The 24,561-nt window shown below is 41.5% G+C and overlaps 2 protein-coding genes across 3 annotated transcripts in view; one reads left to right on the top strand and one right to left on the bottom strand.

Moving 5' to 3' along the window:
- The window catches only part of fancl (FA complementation group L), a 26,409-nt gene extending 14,114 nt beyond the window's left edge, over nt 1–12,295 (top strand). The window contains exons 8-14 of the mRNA XM_076743301.1: nt 5,645–5,795; nt 5,978–6,061; nt 7,879–7,924; nt 8,589–8,670; nt 10,165–10,281; nt 11,662–11,733; nt 12,163–12,295. Coding sequence (XP_076599416.1) covers nt 5,645–5,795; nt 5,978–6,061; nt 7,879–7,924; nt 8,589–8,670; nt 10,165–10,281; nt 11,662–11,733; nt 12,163–12,198 — 588 coding nt within the window. The 3' untranslated portion in view covers nt 12,199–12,295. The remainder of the gene's footprint in view (nt 1–5,644; nt 5,796–5,977; nt 6,062–7,878; nt 7,925–8,588; nt 8,671–10,164; nt 10,282–11,661; nt 11,734–12,162) is intronic.
- LOC143328241 (serine/threonine-protein kinase VRK1-like) overlaps nt 12,173–24,561 on the bottom strand; it is a 22,462-nt gene continuing 10,073 nt past the window's right edge. Inside the window, exons 9-14 of one of the 2 annotated variants that reach the window (XM_076743300.1) lie at nt 19,427–19,547; nt 17,808–17,866; nt 16,002–16,180; nt 13,966–14,112; nt 12,980–13,171; nt 12,173–12,657 (exon numbers count right to left, since the gene is read on the bottom strand). In XM_076743300.1, coding sequence (XP_076599415.1) covers nt 12,289–12,657; nt 12,980–13,171; nt 13,966–14,112; nt 16,002–16,180; nt 17,808–17,866; nt 19,427–19,547 — 1,067 coding nt within the window. In that variant the 3' untranslated portion in view covers nt 12,173–12,288. Of the gene's footprint in view, nt 12,658–12,979; nt 13,172–13,965; nt 14,116–16,001; nt 16,181–17,807; nt 17,867–19,426; nt 19,548–24,561 lie in introns of both variants that reach the window. The other variant, XM_076743299.1, reaches the window with a different exon arrangement.

Here is a 24,561-nt window from a genome sequence, read left to right as displayed (position 1 = left end):
CACTTGACGCAGCTGTGCTCCTGCAGCTGTTGATATGTGCCTAGCTTGCTGCTATCAAAAGCTAATGCTTTTTACTTATATTACTATTTTTGTCTTTATGTATTTTGATGTACTAGCTAGCAGCTAGCCTACATCGCGTTGGAGTCAAAGTTATCTAACCATAAATGTAGTCTGCTATGTTTTTTTTCCTAATAATTACACAACTTGTCTTTTATTATAATTAATAATGAGGCAAAATTCAATCCATCCACACATCCTGCGTTTGTGAAAGGTCACGGTGGAAAGGCATTTCAAGGCCACATATTTTCAGCTGTTATGTTGTGAGAATCTGTTATGTCAAGTCTATCAAATTAATTACTTGCCAGATGTATTTGATATTTTTGAGATTCTTTATGACTAAAACTGAGAGCCTCAAATGTGGACGGGGATGTTTGATGTCTCTGAATGTTTTTTAATGTGATGTTTTATGGCCCTCTGAGACTCAAACTGTGATTAGGGGCTACACAAATACACTTGACTCATCCTGAGCTACTTATTGCATAATTTGACAAACACTTCTCCACCTGCTGTATGGAGACAATCTCTTTCAGTCCCATAAATGTAGTCTTCTATAATTGGCATGAAACTGCTCTGATGTAAAACCAGCTGTGCACTCTTTGTATCTCTTTGCTTCCTTGTTATTGTTGTTCGCCGTCTTGCTTCTTTCACCCACGACTCCGCTTGTCATCTCTGTCACGGACTCTGTGTGTGTGTGTGTGTGTTTGTGTGTGTGTGTGTGTGTGTGTGTGTGTGTGTGTGTGTGACCATGTATTGCTCATGTTGTGGGGACATAAATCTGTTTACACAGTCACATTGTGGGGATTTGTCTTACTTGTACTTACTTAATGTAAATCCTGAAATTTTAGGTTGAAGACTTGGGTCAGAGTAAGGTTAGGGTAAAGGTTAGATTTAGGCAAGTAGTGATTATGGTTAGGGTTAGGGTAAGTGTCCAGGACATCAATGGATGTGTGTGGGGGTCACACCAAAAGTTGCCTTTTCCATCATAAAAACCACTGCTCCATATCTAAGCATTGCACTGGACCATACTTCCTAGTATTTCACATATATACCAGAAGGTTGCTCTGTGTGTGTGTGTGTGTGTGTGTGGGTGTGTGTGTGTGTGTGTGGTGAATGACAGTGTAGGCAAAAATCAGAGAGGAAGGAACTGTGCAAAAGAGATTTTGAGCAGAGAGATGCTAATGTGTGTGTGTGTGTGTGTGTGTGTGTGTGAGTGTGTGTATGTGCGCTGTTGCGCTGATACATGGCAGGCGTACAGTGAGGACCAGCTTAGAACAGCGCTACCGTATGGAGCCTGTCTGCCTGCTGGGTCGTTGATGGATCTCTCCTACACTGCAACATGAAGTGTGTGTGTGTGTGAGTGTGTACGTTTGTGTATGTGCTTGCATCTGTGCCAAGTGTGTTTATGTCTGATGTGTGAAGGGTTTGCGCGTGCGTGCACGTGTGTGTGTGTGTGTGTGTGTGTGTGTGTGTGTGTGTGTGTGTGTTGTGTGTGGCGGGGGGAAGGGCCTGTCTGTCGGCAGTCCTGACATGTTCATTTGAATGAGTAATTATTGCTTGCTCTGTTGCAGGGCCAAGACATGCCACTCTGTGCATTTGTGTTGAACTAGAATGGGAAGAGAAATAAACCTCGGTGTGTGTAGTTTGTGTCCTTTGTGCTTGTTGACTACACAAAGGAGATTTTTAAGAAGCAAAAACTGCAAGAAATAAGTAATCCAGGAGGTTTCAGTGTAGAGGTAGAGCGATAGTGGATTTTTCAAGGCTGATGTAATAAAAATAGTTTGGAGCAGAAAAAAGCAGGCTGGTGATTATTCGGTCGATATTAAACACCCCCTCCCCGCAAAAAAATCAACACTGTCCAAAATGAACTGTCTTTGACGTTATTTTGAACTGGATAACTGTTGAACTGAAGTCAAAGAAATACAATTCATTACAAATGTCAATTAGTTCAATAAATCTATAGCTAAAAATATATTAAATCATTGAAAATATATCAGAAATATAGCGATTAATTGTTTAATTTGAACTTTTATGTATTCAGTATTCATTCAAATTTACATGAATTATTTAAGTTCACTTTAATATAAGGAAAAAATGATACAGCAGTTAGTTACTTAAGATTGATGTTCGAATAAAATTGTTCCGATAAAATTCCCTGATCTTACAGATATCATCACAGAAGCTGTCTAGGTATCATTACATGCCAAAAGTTTGGGCAAAATGTCTGTTACCATGAATAGTTAAGTGAGTAAAAGATGAGCTGATCTCCAAAAGTCATTAAGTTAAAGATGAAACATCCTTTTCAACATCTTAAGCAAGGTTAGTGCATTATTTCTGTTGTGTACAATTTTAGAAGGAAAAAAGTGTTTGGACACCCCAAAAGATTTGAGCTCTCTTACAAAGGTCTTTGATTTCAAGCTTTAGAAATGCTGTGACTGCCCAAACCTTGTCCCGACAATTAGCAGCCATGGGCTCCTTGAAGGAGCTGCTTAGCACTCACAAATATGAATTTCAAGAAAAAAACACCTCTCCAACTGTCAGGCCCAAGGATGGATCCATCATGCTTTGGGTTTGTGTTGCAGCCAGTGGTACAGGGAACATTTCACTGGTAGAGGGAAGAATGGATCCAATGAAATACCAGCAAATTCTGGAAGAAAACATCACACTGTTAGTAAAAAAAGAGGTACAAGTTGAAGGTTTGCCATGGTCACAGTCCCCCGACCTAAACATCAGTGAAAATCTGCAAATAGACCTCAAAAGTGGAGTGCATGCACGATGGCCCAGGAATCTCACAGAGTAAGCTGTTTGTAGGACGAATGAGCAAAAAAATCCCCTAAACAAGAAGTGAAAGACTTTCATCTGGCTACAAAAAGCCACGCTGTGATACTTGCCAAAAAGGGCGTTTCTAAGTACTGACTAATCAGGATGCTCATACTTTTGCTTTAGGTCCTTTTCCATTTTTGTTATTTTGACTGTAAAGGATGGGAATAAAATGGTAATCTTACTTAAGAAATGTGTGTAGAAACGCAGTTCAAGTAGCATCAAGGAAGCTACCATAACAATCTTATTTAAAATCAGAAATCTTTAAAATTTTATTAATTACCCGTTTATCATCACGACATCAGTCAGAGTTTGTGGTTGTGATGGCATCCTTTTCTTGTGAAGCAGCGTAGTCAGCAGTCAGAAGTGCATCTACCATTTCTAATAAACTAGCTTGTTGCCTCTCTGAATTTAATCAGTAGTAAAAGAAAATCCTGAAGTGTGATTGGTGGATTGGATTGTTGGAATATGTTCTGTTTGTTTACAATGGGTGATGCCCTCCTCTGTGGCTTATATCTGGCTAGCATTACTTTTACTGTGCATCCTTACTAATGTTCATGCTTTTATCGGGGGAAGGAGGGTCGTAAAGTGTGCAATTTCATTTCATGAATAGATAGTTACAATGATAGTTTAGAAAATATAGTGTGTGTGTTGTCTTTCATCTAGTTATCTTTATAAATGAAAGTCTTTTTGAAGTTTAGCGCTGATAGTTACGGTGTGAAGCTGTCATTTTGAGTTCATAATATGTCACCTACGAGATTTGTGTAGGTCCCAGGAGAAACTTTTCCTATAGTCCCATGGTGCATTCACTGACTTACTACAATGAACGATCGTGTTGCCTGGTTGTGGTTTGTACTTAGCTGCCTTCACGTCTTCTATGGAGAGAACGCAGTAATGCTACAGTAGATAATAATACTGTACATTGATAAGAAAACCATGTTTTTCATCATGGAACAACATTAAATGTTGTTTTGTGGTTTTGAAAGCATGTACGGATTCATCATTTTTTTTAGCAATCAGTAATTCTTAATTCCTTTATAAATCAGAAGCTGCTCAGGGAGAAAAGAATCGATTGAAATAGGTTAACAACAGTAAAGGTTTATAGCATCCATGTAAAGAGGAGTGAATTCTTTCAGCCTGGCTGCTTTTAAGAGCTAAATTGAGGTCAGTCAGAGATAGCATAAATAGATAATATCTCAGCTCAGATTCAGTCTCTTTCATACTTTCTTAAGCCTTCCACTCTCACTCATGTTCTTCTCACAGATACAGCAGGAATTCAATTACCAGCTCTTCATTTTTTTTTTCTTTCTGAACTGGGCCGAGCGTAGTTATCCTGAGCTGTAACTGTAATCATGCCACTGGCATTAATTGGGCTGTAATTGCTGAGGCTCTCAGCACCTGGACGATGCTTAATTGTGTGCACTGTGCTGGCACAATGACCCATAATTTTTGGTTCATTTTTTCCCCTAATTTTTTCCCTCTCATTCCATCTGTATTGCTCTCAGACACCTCTATCAGCCTCCCTTTCTCTTCTGTGTGTATGCGTGTGTGTGAGAGCATGTGTGTGTGCCTTAAAGTTGTCACAGTTTTTACCAACTGGTCAATTGCTATCTGCACTTTTAGTTCATTCCAGTTGCCTCAAATGAGACATGGCGGTGGAAGCACTCTGCATTTGATTATATCAAAAACTCAAATTTATGGCTCAGTGTGGTATTTAGATGTAATCATAAACCAATGATAAATTAAAGGATTCTCCACCCTCCCGTCAGCCATTCCTTCTTACTGTGATGAGTGCTTGAACATAAACCTAATCACAATATCCTGTTCCCATGCTGGGAGGCATTGTGTACTTTCTGTAGCTTAATTTAACCTTCATTGTCTGTTGTATATTTGTGCATTCCATATAGAATAAAGTCTGAAGAATTTATCTGTCCTGTATTTCTTTTGTCCTCCTATCCAAAGCTTTAGAATAATACTCAGAAAATGCAACACACATTATCAAAGAGTATTCATTTAAGCTTGACTTCCATTACCTATTAAAATCAAAATCAGGGACATGAGCTTATTTATACAATATTTGTCGTAAATCATGATGTAAAGGGCCGAATGGAATGAAACGTATTTCCTTCTCCACCTCATGTAGCTCACAATACGTACATTCTTTCATCATCAGTCACACCTCTGTATCTTCCTGTTTCAATATGTAGGTGGTGATAGAACTTATCTCAGCTGTTAGTATAATTTGCCTGAGTGAGCTCTCAGGCAAATTATACTAACATATTTTTAACATTTGTAATTTATTTATTTATTTTTTTAAATAATCAATAAGTTCTCAGCACAAATACCTCCTCAAAATCCACAATGGACTACCTAAAGAGGCGCAAGCTAAAGGTTTTGCAGTGGCCCTCACAGTCCCCGGACCTCATTGAAAATCTGTAGATAGACCTCAAAAGAGCAGCGTCATGCAAGATGGTCAAAGAATCTCACAGAGCAAGAAGCCTTTTGAAAGGAAGAATGAGGCGAAAATCCTGCAAACAAGAACTGAAAGACTCCTAGCTGGCAACAAAAAGCCTTTCAAAGCTGTGATACTTGCCAAAGGGGGTGTTGATAAGAACTGACCATGCAGGGGGCCCAAACCTTTGCTTTAGGCCCATTTCCATTTTTGTTATTTCAAAATGATGTTATATAGCTTCACTGCTGTTGGAGCACTTTGGAATTCTCTAGTCTTGTAAGTCACCGCTGTGCTTGCTCTGGTCTGGCTTGTTAGAGTACTCTGGACCAGCTCCACAGCCAGTTCCTGCTGGTTTTGGAATCCCTGACCGAATTCTGGGACGTCCTGGATGAGATTGACACTAAGACCTGGATTCTGGAACCGGAAAAACCCAGCCGGTCCGACACCATGAGGCGGATTGCTATCGGTACTGTACAAGACAAGTCAGACAGTTCATATGTATACTGTCACATACTGAACAGTTTCTTATGGGACTTCACAGATCGATATTGATAAAGCAACTGATCAAAACCAAAATATGTATATTATATGTATTTTCAGTCCATATGATAGCAATGTCTTGTTGTTCATCCCTATCTATGTGTGCAGGAAACAAAGTATCCATCAAAGTGGAGGTGGATCCCAGACACCCTAAGATGCTGCCAGAGTGCTGCCTGCTGGGAGCCGAGCATGGTGGGTAGGACCCCAGAGACATGGCAACACTTGAAAGTGTGTTTTCAGGCAGAGCAAGAGCATAAGAAGTGTATCTGCACTAATACACCCAAGCTGACACACTGTATTAGAGCATGTGAAATCCTGTCCTCATTATAACTCAGTTATCAGGTGCCCACGAGGTTTGTCAGTAAATTGTTTGTTAAGGTAGTTGTAGGAATTGCAAGCGATCGTCACAAATGAAAAGTTAACTTAATGACACAATAAAATTCACGTGGTCTGAGAGGTTAAATCAGGGCAAAAAAAGTCGAGCAAGCTGCTCACAAATCTTCAAAATGCCGCCTGGAACACATGCTGGTGACCAAAGACAACTCAGATGAACGTTTCTACATCTGGATTTTCTCAGCTTTAAAGTCAGAGTGTTTGGGGAGATTTCCAAGAGAAAACAAACTGAAAGTGTGAAAGTGGGGGGACAAAATTGGAATTTTGAAAGTGAAGGGGGCATGTTCGTCCGTTCCCCTGTGGAAATTACGCCCTTGCTATCCAGACACTTAATTGATTGGTAAATGGCGCAAATTGACGCTAATGTTCACCAAAACTGAACTCTATGCAAAAGCACCACATGAATCTCTGCAGATTGCAGCAATTACATTGAAATGAACTGATTTGGATCAGAAATTTTGCTTTTAGATATGCTGGTGTGACTGAACATGTACTCCATTGTGAATCTAAAGTTATACGTTGATTATTTCTTCAGTTCATCGTGTCGTCTAAACAAAGGAAAAATATACTATAAAAATATGGGAAACTGCTCCACAAAATATTCCAGATCTTGAAATTCCTGCTTTATCCAAATAAATCCCCGCACAATGTTCTGTCTACATTGTTAGAAGAGAAAGCGAGAAGCAGCAAATCCTCACACTGTAGAAGCTACAGCATGCAGATGTTTGGCAACAGGTAATCAACAGACTAATCAATGAAGTGTTTCATCACTAATGGAAAAGACTGGCCCGAGCCTCTTCATAAGGCCCATATCATTACAGTCAATGCCTAATTTGCCAGGGGAGGATCAACACAGGCAGTACAAACTCTGCCTGTGCCTTCCTTTATTCAGATCAGATCAGTGAGAAGCCGTCAGGTGCAAATGAAAAAGGAATCGCCCTATTTCAGTGATCTCCACGTCTCGACTTCAGCCAGACTGCTTGTGTTGACTATTGTCTCCCGTCATGTGAAAGGGCTCGCTTCCAGAATGGCACGTTTTCTTTCTCACCACGCCAACACCAGGGCCAGGCGGCGAGCTTCGGCTTCAGCTTCAGCTTTCTATTTAAGTTCCTATCAGTTGTCGGCCATTGTTTCTGTAAACCCAAGGTCATGCAACTCCTAGCCTGTTGCCTAGCAATGCAACTCAAAAGATATTAAACACACACACACTTCAGCCACCCAGACGGGAGGCAGGCGGCGACCCTCAAATACGAGGGGGTCGCATAAAAATATTGCTTTTTGCATGTAGGAATAACAAATAGTGAAAGTGAGGAGTGCTGCATGGAGACAAAGCTCCCCGTGGAACAGAGGAAGCAGTGATGGCTCATATTTGGCAGTGCTGATGCTGCTATCTGTGGTGGACCGGGCTGTTGTCAAATAACAGATGGTGTTTGAAGGTATGCACGGTATGTTTTTTAAGACAGTCTAATTTTCTGAGGGCTCTTGTACAGTGACTGTGTATCTGCAGATGATTGGAATGTATGAAAAAAAAAAGGCCTGGAATCAGATTTAAGGCTTTTATTAGCGGTACAGTTTAAATCCAATAATCAGCATTCCCCTTTCTTCTGTTGCTGCAGAGGTGACTCCACTGAGGAATAAGCTGAACGCCAACATGCACTTGTGGTAAGGTTCTCTGCATAACCAGGTTTTTTCTTGGGATCTTCAACCAGGTGATTATACAGTATAATCATTTATCGAGTCATGACATGATGATGTAAGTATCATAATATTTTCCAGTTAGTCATGGTTGTCTGATTTTGTTGACTTTTTTAATTACTTGTCAAAAATTATTTATCTTGGCTTGTATTTTCCAGCCAAACTGGCCATTTCTTGTATTGTGGCTGTTAAATGGCTTCTGGAATTAAACCAAATTTAGGATCAGTTCATTGGTAGTTTTGGTCTTTTGAGGGATTTGTAGGCTTTGCATAGCATCCACTTCTATTTTTTCACCATTACATGTAGTCATGTTATCAGTGTCTGATGAGGGAAGCCATGCATACCAGCTCCCTGCTAAAAAAAGACGTGATTACACTTCATTTTAAAATAAAGTAGAGATTTTAATTTCACACAGGTTTTAACATTAGCCTCCCTGCATGACACATCGCAGGAAAATCTCCCTCTACCACTGTTCAGTGTGAAGCAGCACAAACGCCTGCCTGCTTTTTTACCTCTTTTTTTTTTTTTATACCAATGGTGAAAGTCTCCTAATCATCCCCCAGTGTCTTTGCAGTCTCATTTGCATGTGGTTAATTAGTGTGTGAAGGAGCTGTCTGTGGTCTGCTGGCAGGAACCCGGACTCCAGCGTCTTGCACAACCTCCGGGATGTTTTGGAGATCGAATTCCCGTCACCTGCCACCCACGAAAAATCTGTATGTCACGCAGTTGCCCCCTTTCCATTTCAAACATGTCCATTCCCATCATGATTACCTCAAGGAGCTGTGTGTGTGTGTGTGTGTGTGTGTGTGTGTGTGTGTGTGTGTGTGTGTGTGTGTGTGTTTACATCTATGCATGCACACTCCTGTCTCTGTGTTTGTTTGAGCTTCAAGTTATAAGGGGGCGGACATACGCTATTGCCTATTTTTCCATATTTTTCTTTCTCTCTGTGTTTTGTTTTTCCATGAGGTGGGCACAAATTCTCCTTTAATTGGGTTGTTTACAGAAAAGATCATTAGAATAACAAAGATGGCAGAATTCTCTGCACTATCAAATCGCTTTAATCACGCAAAACCATTTATCTGTCTTTTTTAACGCTCGTTCTTTTTCCATCCCCTCTCTGCGGATGGGTTAAAAGGGCGTCGTGTTTATTCGCTGTCGCTGTGGTGATTAATGCCTTAGCTTCATTAACATTCAGAGGAGTGCAAAAAAAGTTGAGTTGACCAGATGTTGATTTTTTTTTTCGTTTTTTTTTTTTTTTTTTTTTTTTTTTACCTGCCATCCTCTCTCCTAATGGATAGCCCCAGAAAAACAGGAGCTTCTCATTACACCAAAATGCAAACGAGAGCACAGAGGAGAGTGTGTGATGATAGGACTGGAGAGAGAGGGGTGTTATGGGCCGGTGTTAGCACTGGAGTTCTAACTAGAAGGTTGTTTAACACTAAGTGGTTACACAGGCCCTGCCCAAGTCTTCAGCATCTGTAGCCACTGTCATGTGAGACAACATGCTGAACATTTCAGTTCCTCCAGGATTGCGCTGCCTTTTTTTTGGGTTTGATTGTTAGTGTCTAAAATACCTGATTTTACAGAGGCTTTTCAAAAAAAGATGATGTTTTTAGTCATTTTTCGCACGGAAATTGTGGTAGTGAAAATGTAAAAAATAGTTTCAATTTTTTTTTCAATTTGTGACGGAAACCACACTGTTCTGAGTGTTCAAAGTAACCTTACCAGAAAGTCTAGACCAAAAGGTAGACCAGGATCCTCCTAGATCCATCCTTCTCCAGGGGTGCAGTGAGGATGATCAGTGCTCGTCTCCACTCCACATCTGGAGTCTGGTCAGTATAACAGGAGCAGCCTTCCTTTGAAATGCTAGCAGGTGCAGTGCTCCAGAGTATTTCTCTTGAAGCTGCTGAGAACCAGGAACCAAGAATCTTCTCATTGAAGGGTGGTCACTCTTACCTTCCTTCCACAGGTCACACAACACCACTTAGATCCATTAGAGTGGAACGTTTTAAACCATGCAAAAACAAGTAGAACGACCAGAGAGACCGAGAGCAGTGTCCATAGTGCAAGATAAAAAAGTAATTGCACATATAAAAGTACAAGAACATAAGCTAAGAGTGTCTCTTGTTCACGCAGAATTCATGGCGAGTGGTTGAATTTGTGTTAACTGTTGCAGTCATGACTGATATTTATTCGTGTGTGTGCAGAGCTTCAGCGTTGAGTGTGGGATCTGTTATTCTTATCGTCTTGAGGCTGCGATCCCTGACCAGGTGTGTAATGACCCTCGCTGTGGCCAGCCCTTCCACCAGGCCTGCCTGTATGAGGTATGGACACACACACACACAGTACTGCATGAGCACCGCCTACAGTGTTCCTCATCTTCATCGGGAGGCTGCTCAAATTGGAGCAGTGACATTTTTAGTGTTTGGTTTTTTTTTTTGTTTTTTGTTTTTTTTGTCAGTGCTGCTCTTGCAAACTGTAAATCTATTCATTTAATTAGACAAAGCAGATGTGTTGGTGAGGCTCACATTTAGAATCTGTTGATGTATCTGGTCATCATCGAGGCTGCAACAAAAGATTTAGCTGCTGTTACTGAATCTTCACTTCCTCCATGTGTGTCACAGGAAGCCTCTGCTCTGAAACCTGAATGTTTTGCAGTGACATTAACAATCAGTGGACAAAAATGTTCTCAAGATAGCTGTTCTAAAACCAGACTAGACATTTTCTGCGATGTTCCTCAGGTCGTTAAGGAAACACTGATTTGGATCACAACTCCGTATTGGCTGATATCCTGAGCTTTGGCATCAGTATTTGTGGAGAGAGCGCGTTGGATTTGTGCATCTCTAGACGTGTGGACACCTGTATGCTGCTACGTGGAGGTCTAGATGTGGCACGTGCACTGAACACTCATGTAAATACACTGAGAGACAGAAACAGCTTGAGCCCGTAGGTATTGTTGCAAAGAAACGTCATTATTAGTCTGAGAAAAGATAACTGGACTCGTCTTTCACTCGATGACTGGACACAACCCAAACTGGTTTGTGCAGAATGGTTTGGGTGTGTTCACACGGGCAACACACTGTTTTCAGTCAGGCCATCAATCAGTTTTTGCATTTCAGCCTGCAGACAGCCAACCACAGTGAAATTCATTTCACTAATAGCTCTTTTTGTACACATCGCTGTAGCTGATACAAATAAATCACTTCTACAGTTCAGAGGGAGAAGCTTTGAAACGTGATCCAGGTCATTGAAGATCTGAATGTATCAGTTAAAAGCCGGTTTTCAACCAAGCTGCCGGGAAAAGAAATAAGACCGTCATAGGCCCTTACAGGGCTTTCTGCTCAGCACTCAGGTGAAGAGAGGGACCGAGGCGAACCGGTGCAGCTCCACAACACAGGACATGAGCTCCATCTGACTGAGCATTGACGACTTTGTTTATGCGTATACTCTGTATTCAATGAGACGAAGCACACTGAGATCTCTTTTTGAAGAGAGATAGAAAAAGTGGCAGGAGGACATTCAAAAGTTCCACATAAAAGCCCTCAAAATACTTCAGTGTCGGATAATCTTGAATATACCTTTAAAGTGTGCAGTAATAAGTGTGCATTGAAACAAGCATTATTATCACTTGACACTGACACATCTGATCCAAAGTGGTGATTTGATGAAGTAGCCTTTTTCCCTTCTCTGTCCTTTTCCTTCAGTGGCTGCGAGCGCTCCCCTCCAGCAGGCAGAGCTTCAACATTGTTTTTGGAGAGTGTCCTTACTGCAGCAAGGTACGTCTGCAGCTCACAGTGTGACTGACAGCCGCCTTCACGGTGCTTCATAAAGGCCTTCACTGCGCACTCAATGGATAGTCAGCATACTTAATTAGCATGGCTCTATACATCACATGGCCTTCCCTTTGCTGAAAGGCTGCTCACAACAATATACTGCATTCAGGCAATTTTACTGAAGCGACTCCTTGTGTGATAAGTAAAGTATGTGATACTGGATATCTGTGAATACAGCACGCCTTTGAGTCAAAGTCAAAGACGGTTTAATTTGTGCATATGATTTTGAGTGTATTTGGGAGTCCTTCATCTACAGTCCAGGCAGAAATGAGAGTCCACTTCATTTTTTCACAAAGCGATCCTTCACATCGCATTTTAGTGTGATGAACATTTAATAAGCAGGAATAACGGAGGATTCTCCTTCTGTTTCAGCCCATTACTGTGAAAATGACGGCCCAGAAGTCCTGAGAGGTGGCTTTGTGTTCCTGTCTGCGACACTGGGGAAACAGCTTAGAAAGACAGTGAGAACACCAGGAGACGGAGTGACTGCTTTTTAATTCAGAGGGGTTTAAATGCACTTTGGCAAACTCCAAGAACAAAACCCAAGAAAAAGAGGATGCTCACAAAGATACACCAGGAAAACAGTCCCCTCCTCTGGATGGGAACAGCTTCCTGTTGTGGACCTCTGACAGTGGACCCCTCCCATTCACCAGAACTGTGTGTGCTTTCATGACGGAGGTCACTGTCCCGCCACTGTCGGTGGCTGCAGACTGCTCTGTGTTGGAGCAGCCTTTCGTCCCACCTTTCCCTGTACTCCATGTGCGTTTGGACTGTCAGTATGTGTTCTCTTCTTTGTGGACGGAGCTGTCCCTCTGAGGTCACGCTGAGGTCATCTGTTTTCCTGCCCATCCATTTGGGTTTAGTTTTCTGTTAAAGAGGGTAATTCAAGTGTTTGCTCTTTTAGAACTGGGAACAACACCAACATTCTACTGTATTATATGTGAGTAACTGAGGAAAGCTTGATTGAACTGAATGCTTGTGTATTTCTTTGTAACCTTCTAGAGAATTTGAGTCAAAACAACAAATCTGAAGTTTTAAAAATATCTTTATGAAGATGCTGACAATTTAAAAAAAAAAGTTGTTTTGGGGCCATTTTTGTAAAACAGGTTCAAGCCAAACAGTTTAACACAGCAAACTAAAAGCAGTCATACATCAGGAGCCTCGTGGCTCTGGGATCTTGGCCTCACACCTGTTTAGGCTGAGCTCTGGGGCCTATTGGAGGGCCTCTCAAATAGCACGCAGGAATGGGTCTGGGTCTGGTGGCCTCCTCCTCCTCCTCCTCTTCTTCATCCTCATCATCACTGTCCTCTTTATAAGTCACCACAGGTTTAAGCCTCGGCCTCAGTGATATGCTGACATCAGGCAAAACTCCATTATCCTTCTGTGAGCAAACAGCAAAAGACAGCAGATCATTACTGAGTTCATTGGATTATTTGGTCTCAGTAAGTGCAGTTACATGATGAACAGGAATCTGTCGACACCCTCAATGTGTCCTGGTGTGGGAGGTAAATGTGGCCCCATTAAAAGGCTTTTTTCTTTAATGAAAATTGTGGTGTAGGAGTTGTGTCCTCATCACGTCTTCACACGGTGTGTCCTGGTACTGTGTCTTCACAGTATATATTAGCATGTAGTACATACACAACCCTCCAACTGAGCCTTCAGTTGAGCCTTGCTACGCTTTATCTCCAACATTATAAGTGCAACATCTTCAGGGTTTTGGCTACATGACACCTGAAGAGTGAATCAACATTAAACTTTATTCAGTTTGGAATCTATTATAGAAACAAACACGCCCCTTCCCTCCTCCGCCCAGCCAACCACTCCTCTATCCAACTACAGAGAGGGTAAAAGTCAAATGTCAACAGATCAATAATGCTCCATAATCAATATATCTCTACATGCACCACACCACTGATGGAGCAGAAGTGAAGGGGAACCTTGTTATCAGTATTTTTGCTGCAGTGGATCCAGCTAGCCACAGTTTTCTCTGAGACGCTGAGAAGTCAAAGGTTGAGTCGTTGTTCGACATCGTTAGTTGGGAGAACAGGTCGGGAGCAATCCAGTCACTTTGAAGGTTTTTGGTTTTTTGGCTAAATAGTCTTAAATTGATGACATCTGAGAGCAACACAAAACACAGCTACAATGTGGTCAATACAGAGCTGTTTCAGACCTTACCTGCTGTGCCTGAGGTTTAGTGACGGGTGGTCCTCTTCTGTGGTGAGCTTGCACTGGTTTCGGCTTCATCCTCTCTTGTTGTTCCTCCTCCTCTTCCTCTGTGGGCACAGCCTTGGCTCTGGGGGACGCTCTGGCTCGTCCTGCTTTCTGCTGAGACAACGGTTGTTTGAATGGCTTATTTTCGCGTCCTTGCTGCCGCCGGAGCTCAGTGTCCTCTCAACATCCATGCTCCTTTGAACACTGAACTCTCACTTACATTATGACGTTGCTGCTACGCTAATGTGTTTTAAATCCCCATAAAAGCAAACAAATGATAGCTGCTTTTGTACAGAAACTTCATCCAGATGAAACTTACTAAAATGTAGGTTTTTTTAACTAAGTTTGACTAGTTTCTCTTAAATAATGCACGTCGATACATAACTATAATCATCCATAAAATAATCATATATTCACACAGCACTAGTGGGGAATGATTCAGTGAACATGCTGCTGAATGGCCTTTATCTCGGCTGACATTTAGTCTCTTCACTAAACCGCCAGTAAATGGCCACTTCTGTTTATCAAACTGGCCAGCACTTTAGCATGGAAATTAAATGACACAAGAAGAGGAGAGGAAATCAGGAGCATAATTGGAGACACCCTGTGCTGTGGAAAGTGTGTGTCATCAACTTCTTCAAATTGGGCCATTTAGAGGGCGCTCGCTGGGCCCAGGGGGTCAAGAAGTGATTCTGGTGAATTTGAGGAGAATCACAGTCCTCCTCCAGCTGCAGACCTGCCCACCTTTGGTTGACACACTCATTTGGTGGTGTCAGGGGCAGGTTGACCCTCCCCTTCACTGCTGTCACTTTTCTCCACTGTGGGGTTAAGAGACTCGACAGAGGCAGCAGGAATCTTTGTGACCATAAAAATCAAGTTGTTGAATGTTCACTGAATGCAAAACATGTCAAACATCCCCCACAGACTCACTGTATTTCAGTTTCTGTGCATCAGACTAACACGACACATGTCATGAACCTGAAAGAACCTTTATGACTTGTCATGAAGTGACATTTGGTCAGTTAACCCTAATGACAATTAATGGCAGCAGTCACAAACATTCAGAAAGATGAAGTGATGTTCATGACAGGTGCCATGTCCGTCTGATGGACACCCTTTCAAATAAAGTCTTGCCAAATGGTCCAAACTATCAATAAATGATCAGACTTTCTGTAGCAAGAGCACATGCACACCCTAAAACATTAGCACTAACACATTGTCCTTATACAATACTGTGCAGTATATGCAGTACACACTAGAATTGACTAGGATTATTGTCACTTTTATAGTCTATGTGTCCAATAACAAGTGATCTCATATCACTTGTTATAGGGTGATTTAGTTAAATTTTAGTTTTTACTAAACTCTCTTCACTTCAGCTCCACATCCTTTCTGAAATGAGGCTTTTCCAAACATCATCTTGGTGTCTGAGTGTGTGCTGGCTGAATAAAGCTTTTCCAAAACTATGGCGATGGGGTTGGGGTCTATGCAGCACTGAAGTTCTGATGACAGCCTTCAGTCACCTCTCACTTTCACCATGACAGTTTAATATGCTGATATAGAGGAGCAGACCTGGTGTCACTAACCTGGATTCATGCTGATTTTGTCAGACAGCGTAGTGATTGTAAAATAATGATTTACAGAATCAGCACAGTACAGCAGTAGCACATGAAGTGTGGTGTCTCTCAGTTGTCTGACATCAGAAACAGACAAATCTGTAAAAACTATATGGTGAATTTGGCTTTTATGAAACAGTGACGATGACCAGAGAGAGCACGGAGAGACTGATCAGAGATGAACAGGCTATGTGTAGCCTACAGTAACAGGTGGGATGTGTGAAGACAACTTTGTGTCAGAGAAGAAGAATTTAAGCTTTTTTCATGGTGTTCAGCTGTTTCACTGTGGACAGAGGTTGCTAAAAATGTAAGCTTGAAATGCTCCTGTGGACATCTTAATGTAGACTTCATCTAAGTAGGACCCCATCCTCGCCATGTTCTCACCTTTTCCTTGGTGGGGGGAATTTGTACCTTGGTGGCTGACCCCCCTACAGGTCCTTGAGGCATGGAGAAGTCGAGTCTTCCTGTGACGACACTGGCCAACACCTCTTTGAGGTGCTGGTAGTCTGGCTTATCTTTGTAGCCCAGTTTGTGCACACAACTGAGGAATGCAGCCACCTCATCTGAGGACAGGAACAGAGTGAACGTCAAACAAAGTCCAAGGTTTAACTCAGAATGTTGTGAGGCTAGATCGAGCCAGATCAATCAGACCACTTCATAGAATGTGTCATCTGTTGCACAAGCTATCATTGGTTGATTTTACTAATTGACTCACTATTTTTAGACAGGCACTAGCTTCAGACCTGCTGCATCGTCAGTATGAATCTTTAAGAGACTTGAGTCATGCAGCAGCAAAGGCAGGATGAACCCGAAGGTCTCGTCGTCCAGATAATACACTTCCTGGCAATGCATCTCCCCACACAGAGTAGATTAGGCAAGCGCACGGCTATGGATATGTATTGTGTGTGTCTGTGGGTGTGTGTGTAAGTGTCATACACTGTCAGCTGCCATGCATCACACGCTGGCCAGACGACGTGTATGACACATACTGCGGGAAAACTTGCATCTCATACACACATACACACACACACACACACACAGTTGATGCATACCCTGGCTCTTATCTGAGGCGGGCAGCCAGGCCTTGTCAGCAAAGGAGCACCCGGTCCCAACCATACATCACACACTAAGCCCTCACACAGGTGTGACCTCTCCTTATAAAGAGGAGAGATAAAACACGACAAACTTTGAAAGGCATGTCAATGGGACAGCTGTTTAATTGGTACGAAGTTATTCAGGAGCTTCAGGTAACTGAGGGAGAGATGGAGTGTTTCGTTCTGGGTGGAGAAGGTTCGGCTCTGCGACTTGGGCAGAATGAGGATTTGATCTTCGTGCAGTCTGGACCTTTGTTTCCTTGTTTCTGGGCAGTAATCCATTTTAAAGGTTCACATCAGCTTTCAGGTGAATGACTTTGTAACATGAATGGCATCATTCCCATTCCCATCTATGGCAACAACACAGCCATAGATCTAATTAAAAGTCATTTAAATTACAGCAGAATAACCGGAATGCCTATTTAGTGTGTTTACTTTTCTGCTTCAGATGGCAGGTGAGAACAACTTTTCAACTAACGCAGAATCACCAATCACACCAAGGCTCTGAAAAATGCCACTGCACTGCTCTTCCATGACAACTAAAATGTGATGTGTTAAAGACACAACTCCTGACTTTGTTGAGGTTGAGGGTGAACTATAACCTTCTACAAACAGGCTGTAAAAGTGCACAACATGTGGCAAAGTAACATGTGGTTGCATCATGTTCCAGCCATTAAAAGCTCTCTACACTTTGGGGCGATGACACTGTTAGAGTGTGGTCTATATGAATTGAACTCAAACTTGTTACGCGTTTTATTTTCAGCTGCCAGCTGTTGTGACTGCACAAACTAGCAAGTCGCAAACATGACAAATTGAAAATGATTCTCATGGAAAACCGGTCCTAGAACACTTTGCATACAGGAATGTCAGTGAACATCAGCTATTACCCATATGCCCTGTGCATGTGAGCCCAGTATCTCAATCAGTCTTGGTGCTGGCCTTTACTCTGGATCTCCATTAAAAGAGCAGAAGATGAGACACAGATTCTTCTCCTCCTCCACAGGCTTCTTGCCCTGTTTCCAAATTCTCAGTTGAACCCAAGAGGAGTAAATGATCCTGTCCTGTAACCTGAAGATGCCCTGCGGACCTGGCTTACCTGTGCTGGCTCCACTCACTGACAGCTGCTGGACTGAGTCTGGCAGATTATCCATCAGTCTGATAGAGGAGTAAAGAAAGATAAAACAGTGAGGGAGTGAGGACAGATACATCATGAGAGATGGAGTTCAGGGGTAGATAGCTAGCAGGGTGGGAAGAAAGCAGCAGGAGAACGAACTGAAAGCAAACAATCCTATACGATGTTCAGACTTCTCTCAGGGTAAAACACTGACAGCCATTTATTGGTTGGAATTATGTGTGCTGCTGTAGTACTAGCACTCTAGTAGATGTTGACTCAAATCAACAGCTCTCTAAAATTTCTAAAACTGAAGGTTAGAAGCTTCATAGTATTCTATTGCACAGCTAGCATTAAATTGTGCGTAGATCTTAGATAGCGTCTCCATCTGGTGGATTTACTTTTCAGTTTCTCAGCAGATATTTGGCAGGCTTCTAGTTCTTTAGATTACAGGAACAACAGACATGTAATAATTATCTAAAAATCCTGCAAGTGCTGCCACCAGCCACGGACACGAAGCTCTACATAGTTCTATCCATCATTAATCATCTAAAGGATTTCTAAAAGTAACAGAAGTAATGGACAACCAGCTAATACAGAGCAACCACAACCCGAACCTTTAAGAACCTGGAAGTGTTTGGTTTGTAATTAAGGTTTGTCAGGTTGTGCCTTGTGTTTTCACTGTATTTTATAAAGCAGGATATTTTAGAAAAATGTCACTGCGGTAGAGATGAGAGATGACCTGAGAGGCCTCAGAGCCCTTTACACTTGGCATGCTCCATATTGGGAGATTCTGGGTCCGGAGGCACAGATAAGATGGGCCATGGAGAAATTCTGGACTCCCTCGATAATGCTGACTGAGAAATGACATTGACCGAGAGTTACCCATATTATTTGCCTCCTCCCAGGTGCTGTCACTCTTGAGGGCTGTAGATGCTTTATTAAGCCGTGTAATACCCAGTGATGTTTAAGCTTTTGGTATCTGACTGTGTTCATGCATACGTGCTGTACTAAGATGTTCTCTGATGTCAAATTTGTGTTGTAATATTTGACATGACAGCAGCATAAACTACATCTGCACTATTATGCACAGTTTTTTTTTAGGTGAATGCAGTTGATGGACAGAACCTGAATTAAAGTGTTATTGATATTGACATCAAACGTCATTATGAGAAATGAACTGAAGGGAGTTTGTGTGTGATGTGGCTCTTTCAGAACATGGGAATTACAAGTGGATGACCTGTTGGATCAACAGACGTTGGAATCACTGCTCTGTACTGCCATGTAGTTTTCAGCTGTGCTATATTGCTAATTGGTAGCAAAGTTATCTCGCTAACAGAAACGCTAACACATTTTTTATTACATGCAATCACATTTTGAAAATAGCAACACTGCTCCAAAGCTGTGTTGCCTCTGCGAAGAAGCTGTTGTATTGTTAATCCAAACAGTAGCCAGCTCTGTTTAAGTGTACACTTAACAAAAAAAATACAGTACAAATTAACAGTACAAGTTGGGACAAAAAAAAAAAAAAAGCAAAGTTAGGACACATCCAAGCCACATTTCATTAAGTCTCTGCTGGGAAAACAATACAAGTGACGATCTACCTGGCCTTGGCCTCCTGGACCTGAGCTGGGTTTTTGAGAACACTGTCCCAAGGCAGAGACCCACATAACCAGTGAAGAAGACAAAAACCCAAAATCTGGAGGTCACCACGTCTGGATGGAGCTATAAAAAGACAGAAAGGTGAAGTGGTCAGAAAAAAAATAATACCTTGAATATCCGGCTTCTGTTAATTTTCAGATCAGATTCAGATCTCAAGAGTAAATCCACAAAGATGAGAGGAAAATAAATGACAGTAGTAGTTTCACTTGTATCAAAAAGTCGTATAGTATCTTCAAAAACCAGATTTTTTCCCCAGAGCAATCAAGGTTGAACACAAGTACCATTTACAGTGTTGAAGCAGATTTGTGATTCACAAAGAAGAATAAATCAAAAACCCAGCAGCACAGATTCTAATTCACACTTACATTATGTCACCTGTCAATGGGACATTTTTGTTTCACCCAACAAGATGGAGACTGATGAAGATGGAAACTTGCTTGCTCGTGATTTACAGTCTGTCTGGATTCAGCTGAGACACAATGACAGTGAGATTACATACTGAAGGTGAGGACAATGATGATCATAGGGCCTCAGTTTGTGCTCCAAGCTGGCTCTGGCTCCCCTTTGCCAAGACAAAAGCCCTCTGGAGAGCTACGCGAGACTTTTTTTCTTTTTCTTCACATCCTGTAGTTGCCTATTTTACAAAACCACATACCTGTGATCTTTGACATGATCCAGACAGAGAAATATATCCCTTTCTTCCTCATTGTAGACACTGTCTGCTTGTAAAATATAGAAATGTCTGAGGCCAAATCACTACCGCGTTACAGAAGTGCACCGTTGACCCCTTACAAGAATGTGTATGTGCATAATATACAATGACAGTCAGAACCTTTTTTTATGTCTAAACTTGAAAGACACAGAGAACACAATTCCCATCTAATTCTGTGTGAATAAGCAAGACTCCAACCATGCTAGAGGCTCTGTGAGGCTGTAGTGCTTGTTAAAGAAAACCGAACTGTGAGCTGAATGAAAGCTGAGATTTAAAGTTTACTTTTGATCGTTACAAGTTGGGAAGTAAATGTAAAAGTAGCAGTGGTTGGTATTGTAGATGTTTTTATGTTAATATGTTAAACTTTGCTGGTAATATAGACCATATGTTAAGCATGTTATGGGAGAGTAGTACAGACAAAGATGGATTCCAAGGGTCTTGTTCGTCGGGTACTGGTGAAAACAAAATCAAGCACCCTAGAAAGACCAGTCAACAAGCTTTGCCTTATTTATGAGTCCCAAGACAGCAAAACCAAGGGATAAAGATGGCTCCCTGACTCTCAAAATGAAAAGAAAAAATACAAATGAAAGGACTGTGAATAAGATGCAATGCAAAATTAAGAAGTAATGGGATATATTATTTAATTGTGAAAATGTATTTGGTTATTGCAGTGTATGCAGTTGAAGAGTTTTTGAGTTAATTATAAGACTTCCTGCCTCATAATTAGGGGCCGGATTTGTAGAAGCCATTTTTTATAATGGTCTTTATTAGTTCAGTTTTTGGTGAAAATGAGTTTAATTTAATTTAAGTAGACAGTAAATTATGAATTGCATTATGTTGCGAATATTAAGGAAAGAAAATTATTTATTTTGTCTCTTAGTTTGAATTTATCTTAGTAATATTTGGTTATGGGTGGAGTATCCAATTATATATGGCCGGGCGCACAGGTGGTATGGTTGGCCCTTTTGTTCCTTGAAGGTGAAGAAGAGCGTCACGGTAAATGTTTTTTGAACGTTTAATTGTTTGGTAATCAATTACGCCTTTGGACTTTTTGTTGTCATGGATCCGCACTAATGATGGAAATTGTGAAACAAATGAGAAAATAAAGGAACGCTAAGAACGGATCCGTGAGTACTGAAAGTTGTTTTATATTGTGGACGGTGGATGCGTGTCAAAATTACGAGACTGCTCCTGTCACCTAAGTGACAATTTCATTTCATGGAAAATTGTCACTACAAGCATGCTGACATTTGTTAATTAGCACAAACACCAAGTACAGTTTTGTAGGTGAACCTGCAATGATGATGGCCAAGACAAAAAATTAAGGGATAACCAAACAATTCATCCTGAGGGGACATGAATGTTTTCACCTCTCTGAAGACTGCTCATATTCGCTGAGTTTGAAATTCCTCAACTAACTTCCTGTTAGTTGTCTGTTCTGTGTGCGCACTGAAAAACACAGCCCTGATTTCTGCAGATGGGCAACAAGCAAAGTGGCTCGTAGCAAGCCACACCACACTATTCCAGCCAGTCAGCAATAGGTGGCGTTCATTCTCGGGCACAGGACAAGGGGAGCGGGATGGTGGAACAAGAGGGACAGTAAATCTGGCGCTCTAACATGCAATCACACTGTGAAGACGGAGAGATACCAATGATCTCATCCCAGAATAACCTACACCACCTTCAAAGGGGTACTCCACCCACTTTACACAGTCGATTCACAGGTCTTGGGGAGTGTACTACTAAATGTGAAAAAAATGTTGTATAAAGCCTTTTGTGTCTCTACAGGGAGCTGTGTGAAGTGTTATAAATTGCATCAAGTGATGCCACTGGAGTCAGCATCGGTTGGGGTTTTGAAAATGAAAAAACTGGGGGCATGGAGTTCCAAAGAAGTGTCCTTTGTAGGCCACTCCTCATCTCTGCATGAGGCTCCAGGCTACGTTAGCTGCCACTAGCACACACCTGAATCTCTGACCTAACTGTCGGCAGTTGAGTTGTATTGTTGGTAATGTAGGCACCAAGTTTTGAACAGGAAGAAAAAATTATGATAGCCTTTGTTCTGCTGCAGCAATTTTGGTCTTTTTCAACAATGTTACCAGAGTACATGCTGAAACGGCGGAGTACTCTTTCAATGCTTTTCTCAAATATGCCATTTGGCAGAAGTTGGCTTGTATCACTGCAGTCTCTGCTGTTTTTCTTCTATGCGCATAGAAAATGAGTAAAGCAGTGACAAATTCCTCATTCTTCATCTACAAAGACTTACATTTCTGCTGAAAGGCACAATTTAAAAGGAGCAGCTCTGGGCAAAGTGTTTAACAGCACTCTGAAGAACTAAGACCTACTGTGGTCAAACTGAGCTTTACACCAGGTATTTAATTAGTAAGAGACTGTAAACAGCTGTGTATCTGCACTTCACGTGTCTCCTTGAAGTTAGAAAGCATTCCACAAATGATAACCAAAAATACTTCAGCACTTCATGGATTTGATCAGCAGGGCAAATAGAACAGAATTAAAAATTAGGGAATTCTGTATTTGAAGACAAGAAAAACTGTATCGGATTTCCTATGTAGTAAGACTTCTTCAAGAACAAGTCTAGTATGTTTGCGTCTTATTGTGAACGTGTGTGATTGCATAGGTCTACATTAATGCGTGAGGTCTATCAATACTTGTCGACCAAGTCCATCCAGAAGGGTCGAGCCCGGGGAGTTTTAGCAACTCAATACTGTAACGGCTGCCACACATCTCTGGAGAAATTACCTATCGACTGGTTCCATCAGAGGGGAGAAATCTCCTCCCTGAGCCACGGCCAGCATTGATCCTCCCCAGCCAACAGGCTGCTCTAAAGAGGAAGCATGGTCACTGCCACACAGAACCAGATTACATGGAATGGGTGGGGCTGGGCAGTAATCTGATTACACCTTAATATGTAGTTCATGAAATTTAGGTAATCCAAATAGTTTTAAGGTAGGTACAGAATATCAAGGGGTAGGGATGTATTGATAAGCAGAGTGCAAAAGATGAAAGGAAATCACTTCAAGGAAATAAATGTTGTGCCTGAATAAAAAACTCAGGACCACTAAACTGCTTGGGCCCAGCATGGGGGCTAAACGATCAATGACAATGATCAGAATGGGAGAGGTGGCTAAGGACTGGATGTTGACACTGACTATATAGGAAAGGCCATGAGAAGAGTGATGTTAGCTAATGTCCTAACATGTCAGCATCAGAAACCCTACAGTAACTCAACAACGGGTATGAAGCCATGTGGGGGTTCTCAAGAGATTTCTTCAAAGTATGGCAGTGATGCTTTTGAAGATATAATACAAGATAGTGTGTCACTCCACAGCTCTAAGCAGCGACAGCTATCTCAATGGACCAAATGTGCACTGCAGCATAAAGTTGTGGACCGGATCTTACAAAACCATTAATGAAGACCATGAGAACTGTTTTCAACATGTACGATCTAATGCTAAAATCAGAATACATGCATCTCTCAAACCAACAGACATGCGGTGTCAAAACGAAACTGAGCGTTGTGGACGGACACCTTCTCTCACCAACTTTGACAACTTGTCTACTGAGACATTGTGATGATGTCACACAATGTAACCAATAGGAGCACAGAGCAGTCATTTGCACACAACTATAGACATGGTCAAACAAAAACAGGATGTTTTATTATTTCAGTGAACCTGTAACCATCATATCCAGGTCAGCAACATCATACCCAATTAATCCCACCTGTGGGTGCAATGTGACCCTCAGCACACATGTTCACTACACACCCACTGGCTTCATTGACAGAGCCCACCTTCACCATCAAGTGATGATGAATGGTTCCACGTGCACTTTCATTCATAAAACTGTGATTACACACATGAACATCCATCATGTTATCTTTTAGTTCAGGTCTAACCACAACTTAATCCTCCTTCCAAGACTGATTGCTTTGAGTTGAAGTTCACTGACTTGTCAGGTAGAACAGTGAAGTTGCTCCTGGCACTTTACCAATGACCTCTGCAGGTCACGTGAATCCTGAAACATTGTTTGAGGTTCAACATGTAGTCTCCATTTGACTGACTGGGGTCCAATTAGTAGTATGACGCATCTTTTTTCCAATATATGAATCTATGATAGCTTAATATGACTAATGTGGTCAAAACAAAAAGTATTGTGTAGTCTGATTCTGGCATTAGGATAGAGTGTGCTGTATGTTGCACAGACTATAACGCTGAAGTATTACAAAAACAGTGTCTAAAACATAAATAAAAACAGAATGCGAACATTTGTAAATGACCTGTATTTACCGACAATGGTTTTATGAGCCCATGTAGTAATATCCGATATACCAGTGGTTCTCAACGA

The sequence above is a fragment of the Chaetodon auriga genome, chromosome 11, assembly GCF_051107435.1.
Source record: "Chaetodon auriga isolate fChaAug3 chromosome 11, fChaAug3.hap1, whole genome shotgun sequence".
Classification (NCBI taxonomy): domain Eukaryota; kingdom Metazoa; phylum Chordata; class Actinopteri; order Chaetodontiformes; family Chaetodontidae; genus Chaetodon; species Chaetodon auriga.
This window is presented reverse-complemented; position numbering and strand designations above follow the sequence as displayed.